General features: G+C 44.3%; 1 protein-coding gene across 7 annotated transcripts in view; it reads left to right on the top strand.

The window, feature by feature from the left end:
- SETD2 (SET domain containing 2, histone lysine methyltransferase) overlaps positions 1–20,641 on the top strand; it is a 158,336-nt gene that overhangs the window by 46,745 nt on the left and 90,950 nt on the right. For all 7 annotated transcript variants that reach the window (XR_010916664.1, XM_067530448.1, XM_067530449.1 and 4 more), the window contains 7 exons: positions 537–665; positions 5,157–5,280; positions 6,204–6,281; positions 6,602–6,699; positions 10,001–10,127; positions 16,262–16,396; positions 17,161–17,289. Coding sequence is in view for 6 of the 7 variants with exons in the window: in XM_067530448.1 (XP_067386549.1) it covers positions 537–665; positions 5,157–5,280; positions 6,204–6,281; positions 6,602–6,699; positions 10,001–10,127; positions 16,262–16,396; positions 17,161–17,289 (820 nt within the window). In the remaining variant the exon portion in view is untranslated. The remainder of the gene's footprint in view (positions 1–536; positions 666–5,156; positions 5,281–6,203; positions 6,282–6,601; positions 6,700–10,000; positions 10,128–16,261; positions 16,397–17,160; positions 17,290–20,641) is intronic.

Here is a 20,641-nt window from a genome sequence, read left to right as displayed (position 1 = left end):
GCAGGAGTGCCGAGACAACTGCTGCCCCATGTTTTCTGCTGGCAGGGGATGAAGAACTGGGTAAAAGGAGTTGCATTGACAGCTGACTGGCAATCAGATTTGCCTCCTGATAAGTGGAGACATAATGATTTTTACTAAGTAAGATGGGAGAAGATGGATGAATGATATGAACCCTGTACTATCTAAGACCCTGAATCTCTGGTCAGCCCAAGCTCTAGAGGCAGGGAAGGGAGCAATCTCCCAGGAAGAAGCCATATACAAATATACAGGGACGTGGCCAATACGTTGGTTTAATCATATAGCACAGTAACACTGGTTCTCACTTTAAAAAAAAACAACCTTAGTCTAAATAAACTGTTCAGAATTAAATATTGGCTGTCAGGTGGTTACTCTACTCTTCTTACAGTGAAACATGTTTGTGGGTTTTGCATTGACTTTATTATTGATTGGTTCATGTACTTCCTAGCATTTCCCAAGCTGCTTTTGTTGCCACTGCCAACCCAGTGGGAGCTGATTGTTCTGTTTCCTCTACTTAGTTCTTCCAGGTGCCCAAATGGGGACTACTGTTCCAACAGACGGTTCCAGAGGAAACAGCACGCAGATGTTGAAGTGATTCTGACTGAGAAGAAAGGCTGGGGGCTCAGAGCTGCCAAAGATCTCCCATCGTAAGACTTTCCTCTTCAAATGACCTAAAATTGAGTTGTTTCTCAACAAGTGCAAAATAAATTGCCTGCATTCACTCAGTTTCATTACTTATAGTCAACCAGCTAAATTTCCCCCATCTTGAAACAACTTTGGCCCCACATACTCACCTCTCCTTCATCTCTAAGCTCATTGACTATACCTCTTATAACTGTTAACACATTTCTCTATTCTAGTATTGGATCCTGTCTAGTCTGCGTCCAGTCCTCTCCATTGTACCAAAACTACTCTCACCATTGTTATAATCTTATCCTAGCTAGATGCTACAGCCAATGCTCCATTCTTGCCCTCAGTGGCCTCTATTTCTACCACTGTTTGTCACATGCCCTTTCTTGAAATCTTGTGTTCTGTTTTTGTGACTGTTTCCTACTATTTCTCCTCTCCTCTGATCACTACTTTGGCTGCCTTTGTTGGTTCTTCCTCCTCCCACTCCTTATTTGTGTGGGGGTCTCACAGGAATCGGTCCTTAGTCCTCTCCCATCTTTCCCTTTTCAGCCAGTCTCTGGGTAATCCCTTGTGCTCACCTGCTTTTAACTACCATTCTTACACTGACGATTCACAGGTCTTACTTTCCACTCTTACTTGTCTCCTCCCTCCAGCCTGTTTGACATTTCCCGATGTCATGCCATCAACTTAAACTTAAGGTGGCTAAAACTGAACTCCTGTTCTGTCCACTGAAACCCTCTCTATTCCCTTTAAATTTCTGACTGTGACTACACCACAATCCTTGGGCTGAGGCCCGTAACATGGAAGACATTTTTGCCTTCTCCCTTGCTGAATTGATCTGTATGGCCACAGTCATATTATATCGTTCATATCTTCCCTCCAGACCTAGCTCTGCCATACTGCTTTTGAGAAATCAACCATTTAATGATGGGGCAGATGGGCATATTGCTGGTATGCCATATATTTGTAAAAAAAATAAGTTGTAAACTTAGGTGTATTTGACTGTATCCCTCTCCCTTCCTCACTTTGTTACTGTTCTAAGTTTGAAAGCTCTTTGGGGCAAGGGCACTGGGTTCATGTGTTTGTACAGTGCCTAGCACAAAAGGGCTCCCTTCTTTGTTAGGGCCTACAGGCACGAATGTAATACAGATATATTATAATAGTGTCTCAAGACCCCCAATTAATATTGGAGCCCCATTGTGTTAGATGCTGTACAGAGTTATAGTCCTTGCCCTGAAGAGCTTTTATTCAAAGATATAACACCTGGGTGTAACAAATATAATACTCCAGAAGAAAGACCAGGATAACAGTAATGAGAGAAATATGCTTTTATACAAGTGAAATGCGCACCGTGGTTTCAGGTCAATTACGTTTTCTTAGGACATATCTGAGAAGTCCCTGCTGGCCCTCTACCCACCTATGGGTTGGTAGTTTCCCACATGCATGGTAGAAAGGAATTGTGGAGGGGCATTGAGGGGAGGACAGGATAGTGTCTAGATAGACTAGTTTAGGGCAGGTATTCAATGCAAAAAGGGCAGTTTGGAAGAAGTTGTAAGGATGCTTATGGGGGAAGCAGACAAAATGGACAGTGAAAGCTGGCATAGTTAATGAAGCAATGGAGGCAGGGGAGGCTTCATTGAAGACAAAAGTGGGTAAGTAGGGAGAGGTTAAGTTGTAATGGCCTTAAAGGTAAATTCTGTGCCTTAAATACTTGGATGAATTTTCCTGACTGCTTATTTGGTTTCGACAGCATCATTTTCCCCTCTAAATATATTTCATATCATTTCAGAATCCAAAGAGAAAATTAGTGTTTCTCTCTATAAAATGTGGTAGTTAAATTTTCTTTCCACAAAGCCTTTTGTAATTGCACACTTTGTTGTGCTGAAGAACAAGTGTTGTGCATTGGCAATTGCATCAGGCTCTGAAATTTGCAATTCAAAAGGCCATGAAAGGGAAGCACTAAGTCTGTTTTGTCTCAAGTACATGTGACTATGGAAAGTTTGAGGACTCTGTCTTGTATTTTGCTATGCAATGATTTTCTGTTACTCTGGAGTTTTTAGTCTGTTCCTTTGGAAATTCTGATTTTTTTGCTTCTGTTGAAGCAGGCTAGGAACCCAACAGAAGTTCTTTGCTAACTTTTTACAGGAGGACACATTTGGTCTTGTAGCAGCCAGAAATATTGCTGTCCTGTCAATTATATGAGTTTCTGCATGAGGAAGATGGAGGGACAGTTTTAATGTGAAGCAGTCCTTCAGAAATGAAGCACAATAATGCTTAAAATGTAATATGCTTAAAATACAATATGTTTAACTGGCAACCTCTGCGGTGAAAGACCATGGTACACGTAAATAACCAGTTTTTCAAAGCTATGGTATCTTACTTACTGATTATTGAGAGTAGTCATAATCTACTGCCATTATACTCCTCTCACTTGCACAACAGCTTTAATAAGGGTGAGTTTGAGAATGGCTAAATTCTTCAGTGTATCTGATTTTTAGACTTCTCTGATGGCCTGATGAACACCTGACTCAGAGCAGAGTCAGACATTCAGATTATCCTGGTTAGGTACATAGGTGCACTGATTAAAAACTGGCACTCATTTAGGTCAGTGGTGATTTTCCTCATCACTGTGATCTCTGCTCTGATGCCCTGATGGAAGCACCACTGCCCATCCTAAAGTCAGTGGTACTGAGATCAGCATTCTGCTGAAGTGTAAAAGACCAACAGAAAGGGCCATCAGGACTGTAAAAGCCAGGGAAAGGAGCCAGCTGGAGCAATAGAGCGCTCACCTGAAAATTATTCCTACCAAATTCCCGGGGGCCTGGGTTCTGCCTCATTGCACCCACCACAAGACAGAGCCAGGGAAAAACCAAGCTACCCCAGGAGAGAATCTTGTAATGGGGTCTAGGTGATCTCAGTTGTGGAATACAGGAATTGAGGCTTTCTGAGGTACCAGGGGCCTGGTTTATTGGATAAATGGGTCAGGGAAGATGGAATAGAGGAGCCTGACTTATGAATCCAGGATCTTAGAAGAGATGGGCAACAGACACATGGGTTGGGATATAGGTGGCCTAGACTACAGATTACAGGAGTTCAGGGAAAATGGGGTGCAGAGGATACACATTTCGGTGTTATAAGTGAGAAACGTTCAGTTCAAGTGGAGTTCAAGAGGGTACCATCACTTATAGAATCATAGAAGATTAGGGTTGGAAGGGACCTCAGGAGGTATCTAGTCCAACCTCCTGCCCAAAGCAGGACCAACCCCGACTAAATCATCCCAGCCAGGGTTTTGTCAAGCCACACCTTAAAAACCTCGAAAGATGGAGATTCCACCACCTCCCTAAGTAACCCATTCCAGTGCTTCGCCACCCTCCTAATGAAAAAGGTTTTCCTAATATCCAACCTAGACCTCCCCCACTGCAACTTGAGGCCATTGCTCCTTGTTCTGTCATCTGCCACCACTGAGAACAGCCTAGCTCCATCCTCCCTGGAACCCCCTTTCAGGTAGTTAAAGGCTGCTATCAAATCCCCACTCACTTTTCTCTTCTGCAGACTAAACAAGCCTAGTTAGCTAAGCCTTTCCTCATAAGTCAGGTACTCCAGCTCCCTAATCGTTTTCGTTGCCCTCCGCTGGACTCTCTCCAACTTGTCCACATCCTTCCTGTAGTGGGGGGCCCAAAACTGGATGCAGTACTCCAAATGAGGCCTCACCAGTGCCGAATAGAGGGGAATAATCATTTCCCTCCAGTTGCTGGCAATGTTCCTACTAATGCAGCCCAATATGCTATTAGCCTTCTTGGCAACCAGGGCACACTGCTGACTCATATCCAGCTTCTTGTCCACTGTAACCCCCAGGTCCTTTGCCCGTCGGTCCCCAGTCTGTAGCTGTGCATGGGATTCTTCGGTCCTAAGTGCAGAGTTCTATACTTGTCCTTGTTGTCCACTTCCTCCCTGCTGCCCCCCCTAGATCTGCCCTCAGGTATTTGTAGGGTATAAAACCCTAGGGCGTGAAAGAAATTGTTTAGGATGTGATGAGAGAGGGTAACAAGTATTAGTAGGGTGACATTAAGAAAAGAAAAATTAAGACAAATATCAGGAAAATCTTCTCGACTGTGCAGCTTACTAGCTCAGGGAAGTGAAGAAAGGCTGAAACATTTAAAGCCAAATTGGAGAAAGCCCTGGAGAACAATAGCAGGGCAGCAGTAAAATATAATGCATTTACGTGGTAGACTCTACTTAGCAAGGATCTTGTATTCTTGTCTGAAGTGCCTTGCACATTGCTTTAAATTTATCACTGTAATTTACAATTTAAAAAAAATTGTAATTGGCCAAGGTATAAATCACTTAAAACAGTTAAGTACAAAAATCTAAGCCATATTGACAGCTCTAGCAGTCTGTCGTCCTCATGTTCCGTAAGCTTGTCTCAACAATAATAGCTTTCTTCCTTGGTATTTAATTTGGTTTGCTCCTAAGCAGATAATGATGTTTTTCCTTCTGGGGTCTTGCAGTAACACGTTTGTGCTCGAATACTGTGGAGAGGTGCTGGATCACAAGGAGTTCAAAGCCCGAGTGAAAGAGTATGCCCGAAACAAAAACATTCACTACTACTTCATGGCATTGAAAAACGATGAGGTAAGTGGTAATGATTTGGTCACAGAAGCTGCATATCACACTTGTGGGTGTGTACAGCACTAGGTAAATACAATGCTGACTCAATTTGAATGTGCCATGCACAAATAGCAATTTTTTCCTCAAATTCCTGAATCCCTGTTTTTGATTTAGCCACTTTCACCTGACATGAGCTATACCAAGTAGTGTTACTGACTATTTATAGCTAATTTAAGCTATTTATACCAATAGTTCTTCATGAGTTGTCTTCTGTAGATTCTTGCTGTTGGAGTTAATTACCTAACTGCATGGATCTGGAATAATTATAAACCTAAGCAAGATTGCATGCCTCAATTCATGGGCCCTAAGGCACTGAGGGGGGCCCATGTTTGTAAAAATACATTAAATATTTTCCTTTTCCATGTAAGCAATTTCTGTAGTTGGCCATGGGGTTGCTGTATGGATATGAATTTGGGAGGGGAGGAGAGGGGTGCAGGGGGATAGTCTTCCCATTTGTGAATGGGAGGGCAAGGTGGCCCATGAGACAATTTTTGTATTAAAATATGATCTGTGCTACAAAACATTTCAGATTTCCTGATGTCGACTTTGCTGGGGACTGGGTGAATGGGAAATAATTTTAAAGTTTTTAAAAAAATAATACCCCCAGAACACTGAAGAACTATGCTGTATACTGTTTTATTAATACTATGTATAGCAATGTAAATCAGATAATAGTGGCTTGTTTACTCGTACACATTTTTTACTACAAAACCTTTTCTCTCCAAAGCTATTGAGGCTGATGCACGAAACAGGAAAGAATTATTAAAATTCTTATTGAAATTTTCACCTTCACCTTGAAACATACACATCCTGCATTTTGCTTCTACCATAGCACAGAGGAGGAGAAGAAGAGAGTGGTTTTTGCTATAATTCATTTTTTCTTTCAGATAATAGATGCAACCCAGAAAGGAAACTGCTCCCGTTTCATGAACCACAGCTGTGAACCAAACTGTGAGACACAAAAGGTGAGCTTCAAAGGAAACCTACTACTGCTTTGTTTTCAATTTTGTTTGAGAGTTTTTACAGATTCAGAGTGGGAAAATTCATTTGTCATTGACCTTTGTATCTCTATCATTCAATCTTCAAAAGTAAATGTATACCTTGGAAATTGGGTAATGCAGACACTTCAGTTTGAGATTGTAAGATCCTTCAGAGATGTTTTCTGTCTCTTGGAGGATTAGCAATGTCGCTTGCCAGGGTTCCTTAATTTAATATAGAAACTGGGGTCAAGCCTGAATATTGCAATAACCAATGTCATCTTCTGTTTTTTTTTTTCCTGCCCTAGTGGACTGTGAATGGACAGCTAAGGGTTGGCTTTTTCACCACCAAACTAGTTCCGTCAGGCTCAGAGCTAACATTCGATTACCAGTTCCAGAGATATGGGTAGGTATTTTCTCTACTTGCCTGCTTCAGTGTTATTACCAGTGGATCTCCCTGAGTGCTGATGCAATTAAGAAATAGTGCTGCAAGACTGACCAGTGAAAACCATACCTAATCCACAATCCAAATGTCTGTGAAAATCGAATTGGAGGTTAGGGATGAAAAAGGCTAATTGGACAATCTAGTCAATGTCCCTTCTAATACAGGGTTATTCCTCTATTGTAGATTTTATGGGATTTTTTTCAATCTGCTTTTAAATATCCCAAGTTTGGGGGCTTCCACCTTTCCCTTGGGAGACTGTCCTACCGTCCATAATATGGGAGTTTTCCAGTTATTGATCTTGTATGTTCCTTTTCCTAATTTCATCCCCTTGGTAGCGATCCCTAGCTGCACTCCTGATTTATATAATTCCCGTTTTCCACTCTTGCACCCCTTAGTATTTTACAATTTTGCAAATATTTGTAGACAAATAGCATTTTTCTCCTCCCTTTGTACTCTCTCGTCTCCTCACTCAGTCACTCTATTACCCCCGACCCCATTTGATGCTTAGACAATCTACAGCATACCTGTTTAATTCTGTCTTTTCTTGTAGATCAGTCCCTCAGTGCCCTAGTTGTTACTTTTATCTGAAAGTCAGTCCTCTAACTTGGAAAATTGGATGTACTATTCCAGTAATTGCCCTAGGCTTACAGCGAGCTCCTTCTTTCTCCCTGCTTCATATTGTGATGCCTCTGCATTATGCTGAGTGTGGTATCTGACACCTGAATGAGGCACCCTCTAACTTAAACAGAGTTGAATCGTAGAACAATTTATATGTAATTAAGTATTCCTACTAATGTGGTTTAAAACATCGTGCCATTTGTTTCATACATAGTCTCTTCCCTTTTTTTGTATGGTTTGGGTGGAATGGTCCACTCCTACAGACACCATTCCACATCAGAAGTCACTGTCTACTCAAAATTTGAGAGCTAGAGAGTGGCTAGTTAATCTAAAACAAATCATCTGTTCCAAAACTTCAAATATTCTCATGTGGTCACCCGTTCCAAGTGGCAACGGAGCACAAACCTTGCCCAGCTTCTGAAATCAGACCGTGTGAAGCCTGTTTGCCTACGGGGGCAGTTAGTCTTCGAGCATTGCCACTGCTTTTCACTTTTGATCCAACATACTGGAACTCCCAGGATACATTTGCATATCTGAACTAGTATTTGTTTAATGTACCACTGACTTACTTTTAGAAACTGCTGTCCCAGATGAAAATATAGGAGGCTTGCTATGATAGGAAAATGTTAAGCATTTGTGTGAGGAATACAAACCATTATGAAGACACATGAACTTGCTTTGGCACGTAACAAATATCTTAACCTTCTGCAGTCGCTTGCAGCTACGTATATTGTATTGATGAGTGTGTGAAGTATTATACATAGGGAAGTGTTCCTGAAGTTAAGGAAATAAATGTACTGCACTTTCTAAAAGTCCATAACCTTATTTCATATGCAAATTATTTCAAACTATTCCAGAGTATTAGTATTTATTCAGGACATGCTGTTACAGCCCCAATTGAGTCTCCCTGGTGGACAGTCACCATTCTGCTGCCTTGGGCCCCAAGACTAGTGCTGAATCCCTCAGATCTCCTCCTCAGAGGTCTATGCATACTCTCCCCAGAACCACCCTCATGGGCACTCTGGTGTGTACCTTAACTCTTCAGGGACATGCGGTAACTAAAGTAGAACTGAGGCTTTGCAAAGGAATCTTTTAACACGTACACACTTTACGTACAGGCAGCACAAGAGGTTTACAGTTCTATGCAAAAACAGCTATATGCTCAGCCCTTCTGTGTGTCCTTAGGCCCAGTGTGTGAGAGGTGGGGCTCTTCCTCGTGCAGTCCTTCTGCTTCCTGGTGATGTTCCCCAGTGGGGGAGAGGGTCTGGAGCAGACCCTGCCCTTAATTAGTTTGATTCCTCTGTCAGGTGATTCACTGGCTGGCTTCAGAGCCCTAATCCTGTGGCTAAAGTCTCAGCCTGCTCCTTCTCTCCCCTCCCTCCCCCCCAATCTGGGAAAAGCAGCTTCCTTTAGGTCCTCTTTTTTAGCAAGCCCATTGTTTTAGCAAGCCCATTGTCATTCAAAGTTGATAACCCCTTGATATATGTCACATTCAGGCACCAGGGTCTGTAACATGAGTGATAATGCAATCCAGCATGACTGTTACAGTGTATGGTGGAGGACATAAACAAGGTTACCCTCAAAATAGAAGCTGAAATTACAACATGGATTTTACAAATTCAAACTGGGGACCCAGACAAACCCCCAAACTGTCACCGTTACATGCAATTTGAAGTTTTAACATGTTAATTTTTGAGTTATCTAAATACCAAGAGTCTGAAAATATGAATTCCTAAAGAAACCTTTCTTTTCTCCTGCCCCTTTTGTGTGAGACCATGCATGAGACGCTTTCATCTTCACTGAGAAAGTTATTTTGCAGAGTGGATTTTAGAATGGCACTGCCATGACAACCTTAACTTTGTAGTGTCTCAACCAATGATACAGCTGTTGTGTTTATATCAGGGCTTGCAAGCACGGCTGTAATAAAGGACCAGGTTCCAGTTGTGCTAAGCAGTGTGCAAAGGAGTAAAACAAAGGCAGACTCTGCTTCTGTGACCTCACAATCTAGGAAGCGGGTAGAAAAACAGAAGCACTATAGTTAGCTAAATACAGCCAGGGAAATGAATGAACTCTTGCTTTCTGGATGTTAGATCTTGACACAGAGCCTAGAGTTGAGTTTCCATAAGTGTTTGCCTAACTTCCTGCTAAGGAGATTTGGGGATACACTCAGCATAAAGAAATAGAAGAGGTTTGAGTTTGGGAGAGATTGCATCAGCCAGAACTGACAGGGCCTGCCATGCGAAGCAGTTTATAATCCTCATGTGCAGGAGGGAAACGGTGTGACACATTCTGTTTAGCAACCATTTGGGTTATTTGTTCCATGCAGCAGTTCTTAGTTTTTTAAAACAAAATGGAGGAGAAAAAAATACAAAAATTACATTTGAATCACATGACAAACAGAATTGTCATAAAAATGTTTGTTAGTTCAGAATTTTCCAATAACTCTTCAATGGTCATTCAAAATAACAGCTGAGTGGAAAGAAGAAAGGATAAGAAGTGATTGTACAACACAGTAATTGTTCTTCCTTGACTGTAAGATTAAAATGCATTTGGTAGTTAGGAAAACAACCCTGCTGTGAATGCCATTAATCTGTCACTAACCTCTGCAAACTAACTTCACGTGTCCATCATGTCCCTTGAACAGCAAAGAGGCTCAGAAATGCTTCTGTGGTTCAGCTAACTGCCGGGGTTACCTTGGAGGAGAGAACAGGGTCAGCATCAGAGCAGCAGGAGGAAAAATGAAAAAGGAACGCTCTCGTAAGAAAGACTCGGTAAGTGTGAACCCACCCGTGTTTGTTTTGTACAATCTACTTTCCATAAAGGGTAATCCAAGGAAGGTGATGATCTTTACTGAAGTCTCCAAAGGCAACCTTAAGAAGGGGAAAGTCCTCTGCTTGGATCAAAAAGGGTTAGTGTGATACACAGGTTTGCTCAGAATATTGCCAGCGGCAAGCATATTTTACGTGTGTGTGTGTGTGTGTGTGTGTGTGTGTGTGTGTGTGTGTGTGTGTGTGTGTGTGTGTGTGTGTGTGTGTGTGTGTGTGTGTGTGTGTGTGTGTGTGTGTGTTTAAAAAAAAAAACAACAAAAAAACCGAAGACATGCATCACACTTAAGGCCAGCACAGACTAGAATGATTTTCTTATATATATGATGCATGTTCATGTGACTCCTTTGCAAGCTTCATTGCTTCTAGGCCAAGGCGATTGCAAGTTCAAATATCACACTAAAGCGTCAGGGCTCACCCACTGCAGGAAAGCAGGAAACGACTGCATTGGTGTAAGTGCTATCTTTTGGTTGAGGTGTTAAACCAGTGCAGCCATTCCTTGTTTTCTTGCAGTGAGCCCTGAAGCTGTGATGTTAGAATTGAACTTGCATTGACCTTGGCTTAGAGGCAAGGGTTGCAAGGGAGTCACATGAACATGCATTATATCTGCTTTGACATCCGTTTTAGTTGTTATATTTGCTGCTCCATGTAATCCATTTAATTAATATAGGACTAGAGCCTTTCCTAGCTTTCATCAGGCCTTCTACCATTTCCTCTGAATGACGTTGATCAAGATATTTATCTGAATCTAATCTTTTGATTGAGTTGTAGTGCTGGACTTACAGTTGCAATGACATGCTTCACAGGAAACGTTCATGAAAAGCACAATATTTAAAAAAAACAAAACAAAACACAAAAAGACATTTACCTCTGATTACAGGTTTCCTTTAAGAAATTAGAAGGATTCCTTTCACTGCCTGTAAAATGAAGCTGGTTTTTGACTTGTGGGAATGTTAATTACCCTCCTTGGAAACTGCTTTTACATTTACCTATCCTTTTGGAGGAGGACTGCCTTCCGAAGCTAACAGCTTCATTTTTATTGACCATATCTCTGTTTGGGTGGTCAGGGAGTTAACCTTCTTAAAATTGACCTCTTATATTTTTACATTTCTCCAGATAAGTGTTTTCCTGCTTGTCTTCCTAAAAACAGATTATATGTTACATTTGAATGATGTGGTGCTTCTCTCCAGCATTTTTAGGTATACACAGGATGTTACAATTCTCTGCATTAAATAAAGCATCATTAAAAATGAAAGTTTTTTAATCTTGACAACAGAAAGTTCTTTGATCTTGACATCCAGATCTTCTCATCTTGGATGAGAGAATGCAATAAATGGGTTTAAGACAAGACTGCTCTCTTCCTATGTTTCAAATTTCCTTGAGAGCTTTCCACTATGGACATAGCTGCCTTTAGTGTAGAGTAGTGGTTCTCAACCCATGGGCCACTTGTGGCTCAGTCAGCACACAGCTGCAGCCCATGTGACATCCTCAGGGCCATATAGGTAGTATATATATTGTGTGGATGCGGCCCATATAACACAAAGAGCTGCATATGCGGCCCACAATGGTAAATAGATTGAGAGCCGCTGGTATACAGCAAGCCAAGGCTTCAATATTCTATCTGCTTGAAAACACTTCCTGGGTCAAATCCCACACTTCATCACTTGTAAAGTGGACTTAAAATGATCATTCTTCTTTGAGTGCTTGCTCATGTTCATTCTCAAATTGTGTGTGTGTGCGCGCCACATACACTGGTGCCGGAAACTTTTCCCCTAGTGGTATTTGTGTGGCCGGCTCTAGCGCCCCCTGCAGTGTCACGCACATGCGCCAGTATATATGGCACTGCCGGCCCCGCTCCCTCTCAGTTCCTTCTTACCACCTCTGATGGTGCTGGAACGCCCTTGCTTCACAAGTTGCTTCTTCTCTCAACCTAGTGGACTTGTTTTTGATTAGCATACATACCTTTCAATTTACTTCACTTTTACCCCACCCATCCTCCTCGTCTCTCTTCATGGACCCCTCTCAAGAGCAACTTCTTGCCAAGGGAGGTACAAGCCCTGTTACAGGTGGGAGCAGTAGAAACTGTTTGTCAAGAAGGGAGTGGGAAAGGGTTTTATTCCCGGTACTTTCTAATGCTGAAGGCGAAAAGGGGCTTAAGGCCCATTCTAGACCTGAGGGGGGGACTCAACAGATACCTCAAGAAGTTGAAGTTCCATATGGTCTCGCTAGCTTCTATAATTCCCTCTCTGGATCCAGGCGACTGCTACGCTGCCGTCAATTTAAAAGATGCATATTTCCATCTTCCAAGGCCACAGGAAATTTCTGCGTTTCACGGTCAGCAATCAACACTACCAGTTTAAGGTGCTCCCCTTTGGCCTCTCTACTGGACCACGTATGTTCACCGAATGCATGGTGCTGGTTGCAGCCCACCTAAGGAGGCAGGATATACAGGTCTTCCCTTACTTGGATGACTGGCTCATCAAGGGCCAATAAAAGATGCGAGTCCAGCACAGCATTGAGATTGTCCAGTCCACCCGTCCAAATGTTGGGCCTGTTGATAAACACACAAAAGTTGACATTTATACTAGTCCAGAGGGCAAAATTCATAGGTGTGATCCTAGACTCCAACCAGGCCAGAATACTATTGCCAGATGCCAAGTTCCGGGCCATGTTGGATCTTATTACCCAAGTGTCAGCCCACCTGATCGCCACAGTAATGGTGTGTTTCAAACTCCTGGGTCAGATGGTAGCCTGCACCTATGTGATCTGGAATGCCAGATTGCGCCTCAGACCTCTGCAACTGTGGTCGGCGATGGTGCATTCACAATCCAGACACCACCCAGACGTAGTCCTCACAATTCCCCCTCCGATACTTACCTACCTTTTGTGGTTGACAGTACCGCACCATGTGCTTGAAGGAGTGCCCTTTGTGCCCCTGCAGCCAATGCTGATGCTCGTATTGGATGCTTCAGATCTCAGGTGGGGAGCTCACCTGGGTCCCCTCCAGGCACATGGCCTCTGGTCCAGGGACAAGTTAGCACTGCACATGAACATCGGAGAACTTGGAGCAATTCGGCTGGCCTGCAAAGTGTTTCTTCCACAGCTGTGCGGCTGTGGTCCAAGTGCTGACGGACAACACGGCTTCAATGTACTACATCAACAGACAAGGTGGCCCAGATCCCCCGCACTTTGCCAAGAGGCCGTTCATCTGTGGAACTTGTGTGTAGCTCACAAAGTTATCCTGGAAGCTGTTCACCTGCAAAGGGTCAGCAATTCCTTAGCAGATCACCTCAGCAGGTCCTTCTTCGCTTGCCACGAGTGGTCTTTACACTGGGATGTGGCTGCAGAAATCTTCCAAAAGGGGGGTACTCCCCAAGCAGACCTATTCGCCAACAAGCAGAACAAGAAGTGTGAACAGTTCTGCTCCCTACAAGGTTGGGACAAATGCTCCCTAACTGACACCTTCCTTCTCCCATGGATGTATAGTCTTATGTATGTCTTTCCACCAATACTGTTGATTCACAAGGTCATCATAAAGATCAAGAGGGACAAGGTGCGAGTCATTCTGGTGGCCCCAGCATCGCTCCGCCAACACTGGTTCAGGCTGCTGCTCAATCTATTGATCGCCTGCCCTTGGACACTCCCATTATGGCCAGAACTTCTCTCCCAAGACCAGGGCTGGTTACTTCACCCAGATCTGGCCTCCCTGTACCCAACAGCATGGCTGCTCCGTGGTTAAGCTTGGAGGAATGTGCTTGCTCAGATCAAGTCCAGAAAGTCCTGTTGGAAAGTAGGAAACCTTCCACTATACTCTTACCTAGCAAAGTGGAAACATTTTTCCTGCTGGGCAGCTCTTTGTGATGTTTCCCCGTCTGAAGCACCCATCCAGGTCATCTTAGATAACTTGCTCCATCTGAACCAAGAAGAGTTGGCATTCTGTTTGATCAAGGTGCATTTGGCAGCTACCTCGGCCTTCCATCCACAGATACAGGGTAGGACGGTGTTCTCTAGTGAGATGATGCACAGATTCCTCAACGGGCTGGAGCGTCTGTCTGCTGGTGCAGGACCCAATTCCCTAGTGGGACCTTAACTTTGTCTTGTCTAGGCTCACTGGGCCATTTGAGCCCCTAGCCTCCTGCTCTCTGCTGCACTTGTCCTGGACGGTGGCATTTCTGGTGGCTATTACATCAGCTAAATGAGTTTCAGAGCTAAGGGCCTTGACTTCTGTGCCCCCTTACACAATCTTTCACAAAGACAAGGTCCAGCTAAGTCCTCATCTAGCTTTCCTGCCAAAGGTGATTTCATATTTCCATATGAACCAATCTATCATCCTTCCAGTCTTCTATCCAAAGCCCCACGGCTCTAATGAGGAAAGGAGGCTCCACGCTCTTGATGTCGGGGGCTTTAGCCTTCTACATCGATAGGACTAAGGCCTTCCCCAGGTCTATGCGGCTCTTCGTTTCAGTGGCGGAGTGGATGAAAGGACAGCCGGTATCATCTCCGAGGATATCATCCTGGATTACGGCTTGCATCTGTAACTGCTACGAGCAGGCGGGAGTCGCTCCTCCGGTATTGCTCGTGGCTCATTCGACCAGAGCGCAGGCATCTTCAGCAGCCTTCCTGGCCCAGCTCCCTATCCAGGACATAGGTCAGGCAGCTACCTGGGCTTCGGTACACACCTTCGCAGCTCACTATGCCATTATGCAGCAGACCTGGGACGATGCCGGCTTTGGCAGAGCTGTGTTACAGTCAGCAAGTCTGTGAACTCATGCCCGCCTCCAGGGTTACTGCTGGTATGTCACCAAATTTGAGAATGGACTTGAGCAAGTCCTCGAAGAAAGGTTACTTACCTTTGTAATTGTTGTTCTTTGAGATATTGCTGAGATCCATTCTACAACTCCTTCTCTCATGTCAGAGTTCCAGTCAGAAGGAACTGAGAGGGAGTGGGGCCGGCAGCGCTCTGTATGCTGGCGCATGAGCCACACCACTGCAGAGAGCGCTAGAGTCCGCTCTACGGATACCACTGGGGAAGTGCATGTGGCGCCCACCCACCTAATTTGAGAATGGACATGAGCAACACATCTTGAAGAACAACAGTTATGAAGGTAAGTAACCATTCTTTACTGCTACATTAGAGCTTGAATTATTTCTCCCAAGTAATTTTTTTCTATTCATATGAACTTTAGAGTGAACATTTGCTTGTTGCTGCCCCAGTGTATATCTTGGATATAGACAAACCTCTGTGTGTGGGATTATAAATGTAATATAAACTTTTACTGATGCAGCCCTAGCAGTGTTTTAAATAACATTTCCTGTTGTAATGTATGAAAACAGGTAAATTTGAAACCAGAATATCTTGGTAAATAATACATCTGGAGTTTCCTTTGCAGACAGGGGTGTGCACAAGGGGCAGGTGCACAGGCCCCTCAATAATCAGCAGGAGCACAGAACTCCAGGCGCCAGGGTGGGAAAAGCTGACAGCTCTGCTGGGGCACAGCATGTGCCCACTCCAAAAGCAGTCAAATTTTTATTCCTGTGCATGCCTGTTTGCAGTACATTCTGCACGTGTTATAAATGCACACAACTAAGGACATAGGCTGTAAATAAGATAGGAATGTGTTGTGGAAGCTGAAGCTTCATGTCCAGATGGAAGATTCCCCTATGTTGCACACGTTTTTGCTCTCAGGAAGGCAATCAGATTTTCCAACCCCCTCTCTCTCCCCCAACCCCATTTTTCTGGTATAAACAACTAACTTGAGAGAGAAGCACAGTGTGTCAGGTATTTACATGTTGTATTCAAAGTCTTTATTAATGGAATGACTACAAAAGGAGAACTGTGAGGCAGCAAATAAAAAAACAAAAAAAACAAATAAACCTACAAATGAAATCAAGTATACCTAAAACTAGATTTTTTTTCTTTCTTTCAGTATATGAGATTTGATCATGGAGAGAGTTCTTCTGAAATCTCAAAGCTGTAGAATAAATTCTCTTAATAGCTGGTGGAGTGGTACCTTGTGAGTCTGATGGGGTGTTCTGTAGAATCATGTGAGTTGTATAATCATTTTCCTTTGACATGGTAGGTGGATGGGGAGTTGGAAGCGCTGCTGGAGAATGGAGAGGGGCTTTCAGACAAGAACCAAGTTCTCAGTTTATCCCGGTTGATGGTTCGGATTGAAACTTTGGAGCAGAAACTCACCTGCCTCAAACTCATACAGGTGAGGAGATCCCAACCCTATCAAAGGGGGACTGAAGTAAAATTATGTGAAGTATTTTTAAACAATGTGCTTAAAGGCTATGAAGGAAGAGGGAGAAAATGGGTTTTACAGTTGTGCCAATGCATAAACTGGGGGGAAAAATGATTATATTTTGTGAGGCAAAGGGGAAAGTTTGCAGCCATACTTAAAGAATTTCTAGACCCTTTGTAGCTCCAAGCCTTTACCCATAATGTTTTGCCTTTTGGAGGATTAGAAAGGTGACGTGCATGGTCCTTTCTAGGTGTTAACTTAAAACGATCATTTTGACAAAATCATCCAAAAGCAGAGATTAATTTTGCTGAGATGGGAATAATTTTACTAAAATGTCTGATTAAAATAAAATTTAAAAGGAAACAGTAATGTAGAGGGATAACCTGGACATCTTAGAATGAATTTATTTGCAATCCCATGCTAAGACTGTCCCCAATTTTTGCCTCTGGTTTAGTGGAAAAGATCATTAGTTACTGCAAGTTATCTGCTCACTTTAACCTTCTGTTAAGTTTTTATTCTGTAAAAGTTACTTTAGACTTTTTGTGACGCTGATAGATATTGGCCCATGTCTAGGCTTGGCTCTCTGCTTTGTGTGCATTTTTAGTAGCATTGAGTTTTGTCAGTAACATGCACCTAGTTCAGAAGTTAGCCATGGCAGCATGTGGAAACTCGATTTTAGCCTGAGGAAGTTGCTGACTGTATCTATGGATTCTCTGTAACTTTGTCTCATCTAGAACACACACTCGCAATCCTGCCTGAAGTCCTTCCTGGAATGTCATGGCTTGTCTCTCCTCTGGATCTGGATGGCTGAGCTGGGCGATGGAAGGGGAAACACCGCAAACAACCTCAAGCTCCAATTAGAGGTCAGTAATTGCCTTAGGATTGCCAGGTCATTCTATTTGTGCATGAAGGTTTCACAGCAACTGTAGTAATTGCTCAGAGGAGGGAGCAGGATTATGTATGTATGAACAAAAATATGATGTACTGATTCCAAGGCCAGAAGGAACCATTGTGGCCATCTAGTCTGACCTCCTGTATAACCCAGGCTAGAGAACTTCCCCAAAAATTCCTAGAGCAGATTTTTTATCAGTCCACTATGATCCTTGATAAGTTTTTCTGGTGGTTAAAAGTCCACAGACAGTGAAGTACAATACATAAAGTGTTAATGAAAATCGTGTGGTACTATACCTTGACATAAAGTATAGATAAACCCATTACTTTTTTCTTTAAGTACATTAGTTTATCCACAGAAAGCTTGAAATATGTGGAAGAAATTTGCTTTTGTGGTTTGTCCTTAAAGTTAAGTGAAGTGTTAAGCTTTAAAAAAGGGCACTGCCATTACTGTCTAGTCAGGAGGTGGGCGGACTGGCTGGAGGATCCGAGTTTGCTCTGATAGTATCAAGTATTGAAATTTTTCTCTTCTAGTATATATGTACTTTTAATCACCTTTGCATCACATACAGAAATCACTTTGGTGCTTACTTTATTAATGGAGACACTTGTAGCCAAAACATAACCAAATTCTTTCTCCAGAAGAACTATTCTTGGATTGCTTGCTCGTGTTCATTCCCGTGTGGGTGTGCGCACGCCACGTGCACCGTTGCTGGAAGCTTTTTCTTAGAGGTACATGCCGGGTCTGGTGCTCCCTGGCGTGGCACCATTATGGCGCAGTATATAGGTCATTACCACCCCACTGTCCTCTCATTTCTTTCTTTCCATCAGTGATGGTCACTGGAATGCTGTTCTCTTGCTCTGCAAGCAGTACTTCATTGGTTGTGCCTGCAATCGATTGTAAATAGTTAGCGTTCAAGTGTAAATAGATAACGTAGTTTAGATTAGTGGAGTGCTTAAACTCTCCCCACCCTGCTGGGCTTTACCCACCCTGGGGCACTGGGGTATACCTCGTTCCCAGGCTTCAAGCAGTTTCCTACCTGTCCTAACAAGATTCTGGTGAGTGACCCGTGTGATAGCTGCCTGAAGTGCCTGGGACAGGGTGACATCCCAGTGAAGTGACGAATTTGCAAAAACTTCAGATCCAGGACTAAAAAGGACAGGGACAGTAGACTGAAGTTGCTCCTAATGGAGGCTGCACTTCACCCAGCATCAGAGTGTCAGCCGGACCCAGTGCCAAGCACCTGCTTAGTGAGGAGCACACCAGTATTGATCGGGAAGCTACAAAGAGGTAGGGAGTGTCTGGCATCACCAGTGCCAAGAAAAAGAAGTCGGACCGGGGATGCTCTCTGATGAGGAAGAGCATGGAGAGGGCGAGACAGTCAATTGTTCCCTGTCAGGTGGCAGGCAGCCAGCTAGTGCCTTCGATTCTGGCCCACCAAGGGTACCATTGAGTCCGGCGCATATGGACTCCCCGCTGAGGGTGAGCCAGGAAGGGGCTTTGTCTCTGGCAGCATGTGCTCATCAATGCCAGAGGCTTATGAGGCAGCAAGGAGTCTCTTAACTCTCCTAGTACCTTCGTTTTCCCCAGGTTGGGGCTCACAAGGTGCAGCCCAACAACACAAGATCACCCCACAGAGACCGACCACCGCAGTGGGCAAGCTGGCAATGATGTTGAGGCACTGTCCCCCATCTTGCCCGGACTCGAAAGCCTCAACACCGCAACAGCATTTACCCACACAGCGTAGGACACAATCTCACCACCGGCCGGAGTCCCAGCACAAATCATGGTCACCATAATGCTCCAGATCACAGTACCGCTCATAGTCATGGTGATGCTCTGGTTGAAGGCACCGCTTTCCGTTGCGGTGCCGGGTCACAGTGCCCAGGGGCACAACACCGCTTTGGTCTCGTTGGGCTAACTCGGGCTCAGCATCCCAAGCAGGGATCACGGTGGAGCAAATACCGATTGGGCCAGAAGCATGAGGCAGCATCTTGGGGGCCTGCAGTTCCAACATAGACCCCAGTGGCAGATGCTGACTCAGTGGCCAATATGGGCTCTGTGGATGTCCAGGCCTTTCAAAGCTCCCACATGGGTCTGTCATACTCTGCCCACTCGATGGTGACATCGTACCCTCTGCCCCCGTTAGAGAGGGGCTCAATACTGGGAGTGGTAGGGATGGAGACCTGCGGCACTTTGTCATCCTCCCCAGATGAGGCGGTGGCAGGGAGAGACATAGCCCCTAATAGGACAATTACAAGGCTCATCAGGAGCTCTTGAAAAGGATGGCCCAGAACCTCGGCCTGAAGGTGGAGGAAATTGAGGACTCTGCCCCGGCGTTGGTTGATACTTTGACAACACCTGGTTCATCCAAGATGGCGTTACCCTTTGATGAGGCCATCTCAAAGCCAGTAAAGTCACTATGGCAGACCCTCACATCCCTCCAGCCCACAGCGAAACGAGTGGAGAGAAAGTATTTTGTCCCTCCCAAGGGGTATGAGTACTGGTCATTGATCCCCTCTCCCCAAGGCTCACTGGTGGTGGCCACAGCTAATGAGTGGGAGAGGCAATGACAACAGGGCCCATTTCCCAAGGCTAAAGAGGCCAAGAAATTGGACCTATTCGAGAGAGAAGCTTATTCCACAGGGGGCCTCCAGTTAAGAATATCCAACCCCCCAGGCCCTCTTTTGAGCCGTGGCTATGAAATTAATTCTTGGATGGCTGTCTAAGTTTAAGCATCTCTTCCTGTCAGAATCAAGGGCGGAGTTCGCGGTGTTGGTGGAGGAGAGCAGAGCTATAGTCAAGGCTTCCCTCTAGGTCTCCTTGGACCCTGCGGATGTGGCAGCTGATCCCAGGGCTGCAGCGATTGGTGATGAGGTGCAGCTCTTGGCTCCAGTCATCTGGCCTTCCCTATAAGCAGGGGGTTGGACTAGATGACCTCCTGAGGTCCATTCCAGCCCTAATCTTCTTTGATTCTAGGATGGTACAAGACCTACCATTTGAAGGGAGTTCCTTATTTTCTGATCAAACGGATGCACATCTGCACAGCCTAGAGGAGATTCTGGCCACCTTAAAATGCTTGGACCTCCTCATGCTGTCCCAGCCCAGAGATGCTTCAAACCCCAGCCTCTGGGCCACTTCCACCTCCCACAACAAAGGCAGGACTTTGGGAATCGGTGTAACAGAGACTTTAATAGAAGTCAGCTGCACCACTCCTCTTCAGACCCCAAAACAAATGTCAGGGCCTAGACAAAACTTTTTGAAGGTGTGGGCGAGGACGCTGCACCAGTCCAAATACTGGATCTTTTCCCACAGTTCAGAGA

Source organism: Emydura macquarii, unplaced genomic scaffold (assembly GCF_026122565.2).
Source record: "Emydura macquarii macquarii isolate MOO-44397 ecotype Brisbane River unplaced genomic scaffold, CSIRO-AGI_Emac_v2 contig_3080, whole genome shotgun sequence".
Classification (NCBI taxonomy): Eukaryota; Metazoa; Chordata; order Testudines; family Chelidae; genus Emydura; species Emydura macquarii.
The sequence above is the reverse complement of the archived record's forward strand: the minus strand, read 5'-3'. Positions and strand labels throughout refer to the sequence as shown.